This window comes from Danio aesculapii, chromosome 7 (genome assembly GCF_903798145.1).
Source record: "Danio aesculapii chromosome 7, fDanAes4.1, whole genome shotgun sequence".
NCBI classification, from domain to species: domain Eukaryota; kingdom Metazoa; phylum Chordata; class Actinopteri; order Cypriniformes; family Danionidae; genus Danio; species Danio aesculapii.
In genome coordinates this window covers 62398226-62406396 of record NC_079441.1, presented here as the reverse complement: position 1 = coordinate 62406396, position 8171 = coordinate 62398226, and the positions used below count along the sequence as shown (strand labels likewise).

General features: G+C 35.1%; 1 protein-coding gene across 5 annotated transcripts in view; it reads right to left on the bottom strand.

Moving 5' to 3' along the window:
* Nucleotides 1-204: 204 nt before the first annotated feature.
* Nucleotides 205-8171, bottom strand: part of pacsin3 (protein kinase C and casein kinase substrate in neurons 3) — a 73609-nt gene continuing 65642 nt past the window's right edge. For 4 of the 5 annotated variants that reach the window (XM_056462307.1, XM_056462308.1, XM_056462310.1 and 1 more), the window contains 2 exons: nt 6766-6926; nt 205-1234 (listed from right to left, as the gene is read on the bottom strand). In XM_056462307.1, coding sequence (XP_056318282.1) covers nt 1119-1234; nt 6766-6926 — 277 coding nt within the window. In that variant the 3' untranslated portion in view covers nt 205-1118. The remainder of the gene's footprint in view (nt 1235-6765; nt 6927-8171) is intronic. The other variant, XM_056462311.1, reaches the window with a different exon arrangement.

Genomic DNA, 8171 nt, shown 5'->3' with positions numbered 1-8171 from the left:
AAATTAATAAAAAAAAAGAGGCTTATTGTGTTTCTCTCACTCCAATATGACTGTGGACACACTCTATCTTCACACATTTCTGTCCAAACAGCTTCCAAAAGATGATTCTCATCATAGCTGCCCTTTAACATACATCATTTTGTCTCCATTGCCATCCATACAAATCACAACTAACACAACTCATTTAAAAACTCTACACAAACCTAAGAATCTCATTCATGTTTATTTGGTGTTTTATTTTACATTGATTAGTATTGGCTGATACAGTAGATTGATGTAAAACCATGTTCACAGTGGGGCACATTGGAGGCAGAGCATGTGGAATTATCTCCCATGAGCACTCTCTCTCTCTCGCACACATACACACACAGAGGTTTCTTCCCCTCTCTCTCATACTTTGACAACAATAACTTTCCTGCGCTCCAAATAAAACAAAAGCGATAAATTAAAAAGTAAAACGATCCCGCCAACTAGATTCCAGAATCTCCTTCCAGATAAAACATCCAACAATGAAGATTCCATCTGCCCGGTGATACTTTGTATATTATAAATCCATATATATATATCTTTGTGAAAACGTAAATATGCAAATGAAGAATCCTTCGGTTCAGAACTACAGGCAAAAGAAATGTTCGGTTTAACTATAACGATCTAACATACAACTCGAAATACATCAACACACTAACACGCTTCTCGTGAAGGACCTGAATATAAAGTCAGCGTACATTTGATCAAATACTTGAAATGATTGCGATACATATCTGAAACGTGAAATACTAAAATAATAGAAGGAAAATCCAACTGCAGCGATTCACACGCTTTTCCTCTGAACTAAATTTTCTTGCAGACATAAAACGTGTCCATTAATAGCATTTCGAATGGCAATAAAGGCACTGATCTTCCGTTAAGCGCGAGGACGGAGGGGAACAAACTACTCTGAAAGTCCTCTAGCGTGTCTGCGAAAATAAAGAAAACACTGAACTGTGCTTCTCTTTCTGACCTTCTATGAACATTGGATCCATCATGCAGTTGCGCGTGTGTGTTTTCATCACAACTGGCGTAGTTAATTGTGACGCACACAGACTTTAGGGGGGGGCTCATCCGGGATAAGCGGCTCATCAGGATGTGATGACCTGAACGTAGTTAGCAGGGTAGAGGCCTTTTTCTCCGCTGGTCAGCTGACCTTTACACCAGCCCTGCTCGTCCTCCTCACCCAGCTTCAGCAACTCTTCTCCTGCACAACACAATTTAAAAAAAATTTAATAATTCTGTTCACAGTTTACAATCCTGAAGGTTTATTTACTATAGTGTTAATAAATGTATTAAAAAAATAACTTGCAATTAAAAAAATAAATAAAAAATTCAGAAAAAAAACTCTTGTGGTAATTTTTGACAGACACCTTCAACAATTCTGATATCCTGAGTTTTTTTGCTGGCCGCTAAAAGGTTTGGAGGGAATGTGGAGACAACATAAAATAATAATATTTTTTATTACTCATTTATTAATAGAAATGTTTTTTTTTTTAAATATAAACTTTTTTCTGATTAAAAAAATATTTAAAAAAATGAGTATTTCTTATCTCGCGCACACAGATCTGCATCACATCCGGTCGGCCGGTCGTAAACGGTCTAGTGACAGAAGTTCAAATTTTGCAACGTAACCGCAGCTCAAATCGGATCTGAATTTTCCGCATACGGAGATGATCGAAACTCCACGCAGCTCCCGGATTACTCTACATTGAAAAATGAATGACTTTCGGTCTGTCGCTTGTTGTTTATCGTGTGCAGTGGAAAGGCAGCTTAAGGATATCAGAATTGTTGAAGGTGTCCATTTACTATAGTATTGAAAATTGCAAAAAAAAAAAAAATGAAAATGACTCGCAATTAAATTCTTTTTTGCAGAACGAATTATTTTTGATAATTTTTAATAGAAAAGTACAGTGTGGAATATATTACAATCAACCAAAAATTTTATTTACACCGCTATATGGCAAAATTAACAGTACACTGAAAAAAGAAAAGATTTTTCTACTTAAAGGTTAAAACTACAAATTAAAAATAATTCCTCATATTTATATAGCACTTTTCTGGACGCTCAAAGCACTTTACATATTGGGGGATGACGTGACGGCAGCCATATTGTGCCAGACACCACACCAGCTTATTGGTTCAGAGGATACAGAGTGATGAAGCCAATTATCATATGGGGATGGTTAGGAGGCCAAGATGAACAGAGGCCAGTGGGCAAATTTGGCCAGGATGCCGAGGTTAAACCCCTTCTCTTTTTCAAAGCACATCATGGAATTTTTAACGAACACAAAGTCAGGACCTCAGTTTAACATCTTATTCGAAAGACGGAGAGTTGCAGAGATCTAGCTGCCGGCTAAAAAATTAACTGAATGAACACAATTCCTGACGTTTTTTTTGTTTTGGAACAACTTCACTGTTTTATGTTCAACCCACTTAAATTTGTAAAAACAATGTAGTTAATTTAATTGATTTGTGTTAGGACGACATGAAAGAATTACGGTGTAGTTTAACTACAAGTAGTTTGTTTAGTGTAAAAAATGCTGACTTCCACACCATCTCCTCATGTCATCCCAACACAAATCTATTTACACAGTCACACTAGAGTTTGAGTATGCGAAATTCTGTCAGACGGCACTGCGAAAAGGGGTGGAATTAAACAAGATGATTAGACATCAAAAAAAAAAGGTGATTGACTGGTCCCACTTGTTGAACAAGCTTGCGTTTCCGGTCTGACACATTTGCATGCGTATGAACTAGGGCTGGGCAATTTGGCCTAAAATCAATATCTCAATTAACTGCACATTTTCACTCAATTACAATTAATGAACAATTATTTTATTTGTTCATTTAATTTTTTTGCCCTCATAGTTCACTGACAATCTTTTATATGCCGTCTTCCAATCATCGTCAATGTAGTGCAAAGACCAGAGATCAGATGTGGCTGCAAAGTTGCCTCAGAAGTAGAAATCAGCCACAGCCTTAACAGAGCGAGGTCACATGACATGTAGGGAAAGTAATAAAAAAAATGGTTCTGGAAAAATTAGATCAATTATAGATTCTGAATGTGGATTTTGATTAATTGCCCAGCCCTAGTATGGATGGAAGTAGTTTGAACAAGCAGCAAACATTTTTTATTTTATTTTGGGCCTTGGTGAAAGCCTGCTGTCAACCAGATTCATTAAACCAATCTTCTTCACTTCCTGTTTCCAGGTTTAGCCCACCGTTTTCTTGGTATAATGTGTCACAATTTTCTTTACATTGCTATTCTCGGTTACAAAAATTAACTCCTGTACACTCCCGTAAAAAATATACCTGGTGTCTTGGACACACTTTTGAAAAACAAAGCAATTTTACAGACACTCAAGAGTATGAATATTAACTTTTTAGGACAGTTTTTTATCCTTTTATATACATAAAATATCTATATAACTCTGAAACAAATTTAGACTGACATCATCAGATATTTTTGGGTTTACAACCATGAAAACAAATACCAGAATACTAGTATTATACTAGAAGATTTGATATCAGCAACGACCAGCAATTATGGCTCCAGGGATGTGCCAAGTAAAGCCTTACAAAGTCAACACAAAGTTTCGCAAACACTGCAATGATGTTATTTGCAGTTCTCACACCCTTGTGCCTGTACAGACGCGTCTGCTATAAAGCAGTTTCAGAATCGATCATACCTATACTGTTAAAAGACATGCCTGTCTGAAATACTTAAGTGTGAACTCAAGGAACTTCACTATTCAGCTGCCTCCAGTCCATTGCTTCAAAATTGTGTTAGGAAAAAGGTTTACAGATTAAAGTTAGTGGACACCATAAATGATTTGTATTATTATAATTTTGTTTCCATTTACAAAAAGTAAAAAGAAACAAGGTTTAATTGTTTCTGTCATTTTTACTTACCATCAATTTGAGTGAAAATTATTTCAGAGTATAATTTATTTTCCACAGACAACTATTGTCACAACCAAATTGCTAGTACATTTCATTAATATTTACAATTCACAAAAATTTAAAGTGAACATGGTATTTTCAAGTATGAGGGCTATATGTGTAATTTAATTTTACTTTAAAAAAAGTTATTTGTAGCAAAGAACCATGTATAAACAAAGGTACAATTAGAATTTTGTTTCTTATGAAAATGTTTTCGACACAAGGAATGAATATCACATTGAAATTGTATTAATAATTATATATGCTTGATTGTTTATAAATAGATTTTACCATGGCATGAATAACATGCAATAAGTTATCCGATATGTTATTTTTAAAACAAAAACAACAAAAAAAAGAGTAAATAAAAATATTGAGTAAACCTCTACATTTGATAAATTAGATTGGAAAACATATAAGCACATGGCCACCAGGTGTCAGTCCTGGCATATCAGACATTAAACTGCTGATGAATTTTCTTCCCTCCTATTGGGGCTTATAATAAATAACCAAAATAAATCCTTTTATATATATAAATATATATATATAAATATATATATATATATATATATATATATATATATAGATATAGATATAGATATATAGATATATAGATATATATATATATATATATATATATATATATATATATATATATATATATATATATATATATATATATATATATATATATATATATATATATAGATATATAGTGACTCACGTGATTCCCTTTGTGGAGTCAAGTACTGTGAAAATGGTACTAAACGCTGCTTTGTTTAGACTATGTTTTAACAACAAGCGATGTTCCAGAGTACTTTTTTTTGCATTAAAAACAACAACTTCTGAACGTCTGTGTTTGCCTTTGTGGTGAACGAGGAGATCCCCCAAAAATGTGCAAAGCACTTTGAGTACCCAGAACATTAGGCCAGCTACTATATATAACTATATATATAGTATATAGTATATAGTATATGTAGTGCTATATATAACATGTAAGGAAGTAATTCTCTTCCATATCAGGTCAGGGTGTGCGTTTAAAAGCAATATTTTGTACTGGCTGTAGCAAATTCAGCAGCGCAACACATAAACCTTGTATTTTCCATAGTAAACACACACCCTAATCTTACGTTGAAGACATACGTAAACAGAGTTTTTTGATGCACAAAACTATTCTTGGAGCTTCACATGATACACTTGAACCACGGAAGTCACATGGACTGTTTTGACCAAATTTTTAGTTCCTTTTCTGAGCGCTGAATATCTCAGGATTATTAGCTGCATTTCCATCCACCTATTTTTATGCGTATTTTGGAATATCGCATAAAAACCTGGATGGAAACACCAAGGTGCACATTCATTTTGAAAATGTCCAAATAAAATTATGAGCACAACTGAGTAGGATAAATATTTTATCTTATAAGAAAAAATTTAACTACGATGGAAATGCATTTACCAAATAAATTCCAGCATGCGCATCAAAAGTCATTTGGCATCAAAAGATCATGTGATGGTATGTCAGGTATGTTTGGGTGGATGATGAAAGTGCAAGTGGAGATTATCTCCTGCCTCCAAAAGCAAGATGAGATGACTTAGCACATTGGCTGCATCTGAAACCGCCACTACTCAGGTACTGCATTTGAAATTAAACGTACTACTCGGCCTTTAGAAAAGAATGTTCTATACAGTATGAATGAGAGTAGGATAAATGAGACTCTGACGTTCTACATCCGCCATTTTGTCATGATCATGTGACCTACCCGTGTCAGTTGCGTCACTTCACTCCCATTCATGAATTCTCTTGCAGTGCATCATGGGATAGCGTAGCGCCAGAAGTAGTACTTCTCACATACTGTTTATGAATTCTATAAATTCGAACATACTACTCAGCTCGCATACTGTTTTTAGCGTACTATGTAGTATGAAAGTATGCGATTTCGAACTCGGCTATTGTGTTTCTCCTACATGTTCTAAGATGCATTATTATGTAGGAAAAAGGCCTACTCCCAAAGCAGCAACTTCCATTTATCTTTTAAAATTTGTCACCAGTTTATCAGGAAGTTGAGTACTTTATTAGCAAATGTTTTATGGGATATTCCAGTTTTGCACATAAATTTAATCTGTATCTTTGGATGGAAACCTGGCTACTGTTGCCTATGAAGGGTCAGAGAGCTGTTGGATTTCATCTGAAATATCTTAATTTGTGTTCCAAAGAACAACACAGGCCCGCAGGAGATTGAAATGATATGATGGTGAATAATTATTAACATGATTTGAATTTGTATGGTGAACTAAAACCAACCAATTACTAACAAAATCAAAGATTAACATTAGTCTTTTATTTAAAATGGACACATTTACCTTGTCTCGTTACCCTCTTCAAGTATAACAACTTATACAAAATCATTCTATGCTTTGCTTGTTTTATTTATTTTTAAAAAAAACCTAGTACAGCCATACTATGAGTTTGTGTTTTATTATGTCAGTTCACACTAGTTCCAAAGCAGTTTCATGGGTTTTGTGTAAATGTGAGGAATCGGTCTCAAACAAACCCATGTAACGTGTGGTTTACGGTATAAAAATCACACACATGCACACATGCTTCAACTGGCAAACCCCATTTGGTTTAGTCTTTTCAGCAATGCCTTTTAAAAAGACTGCACTACCATGCACAAAAAAAGACATCAAAAGAGCAGAGAAAAGGGGTTTGATGAATCCACAAGCCACAGCCGGCCATTCTGTGTGTGTTTGTTCATGTGTGTGGCATTAATAAGCATTAGTAAGGATTAATACCTGCTTTAAAGCTCAGCTCATCAGCCTCCTGCCCAGTGTAATCATACAGCGCTCTAACGCGAACCCCGACTACCTTCTCCTCCTCGTCCACCCCGTTGGCCGCAATGTACTTTTTCGGGCTCTCTTCATCAGACCAGTCCGAGGAGTAGTCTTTACCAGCCCTGCTCGAACAGAAGGAGAAATGAAACAAAGTCAACAAAGTTGTGGAGGAATCATTTCAACAGAAGATTAATTTGGTAAAGAAGTGATCTGTGACAGTTGAAATAAAACATTTGAAATGTTAATACTGAAGGAAATGAAGTGTGGCATGTCAAAGATTATCAGAAAAAAGAAAAATCCCATTTACAGTAATGTACAGTTGTAAATATTTTAAAGCTATGCACATTTCATCATCAGGATAATAAACTTGGCAGTACACTACCTGACAAATGTTGTGTCGCCTATCCAAGTTTTAGGAACAAATTATAACGTGACTTCTAGTTGATCATTTGGTATCAGAAGTGGCTTATATGAAAGGCAAAAGCCTCTAGATTATGCTTATTTTACCAAAATAAAATATGATCAAGCCTTGATTTTTAATTATATAATTAGGACAGTAAGGTCTGACTTTGCTTAGACAAAAGTCTTGTCACTTAACAAAAATATTGTACAGTATAGAATATAAAGTCATGGTGCAGTGGAAAAAGAATGAATATTGTGTATGACTCCCATAAGCTTGGAGGAAGGCATCCATATATCTCTGCAAGGACTCAAATAACTTATTAATAAAGACATCTAGAATGGCAAAGAAAGCGTTCATCAGGAGTTCATTAAGATTCTTAGGACTCATCTTCAATGCCTCCTCCATCTCACTCAATAATGTTCATGTATGGTGACTAGAATGGCCACTCCTAGAGCGCCTTGCCCTTCTTGCTTTCAGGAACTTTGATGTGGAGTCTGAAGTATGAGAAGGAGCGCTGTCCTGCTGAAGAATTTGCCCTCTCCTGTGGTTTGTAATGTAATGGGCAGCACAAATGTCTTGATACCTCAGGCTGTTGATGTTAAAAGTCCAGCATATTCAGATTGCCCTTGATCTTCTAGACTACATACGGTTGAATGATTTTAGTCCTGGGAGCACTGCATAAATATGGTGGCGGTATCAATGCATGCTCCGGGCCCATATGCGATATCTAGTGTATATATCTACGAATGGTTTAAATTTAGTTTAGTGAAGTATTGGATAATCATTTCAAAACAGTGTACATTGTTTATCTTGGCATAACCTCTTTCCCCATCAATTCTGTTGATAAAGCTTAACTTGTTTTGAACCCGGAAAATTCTTTCAATATTTACTCAAAAAAAGAAAACGTATAAAGCTGAATGAGCAATAAGGAAACATACTGATTTTCACAGAGGAATCGGCAGAG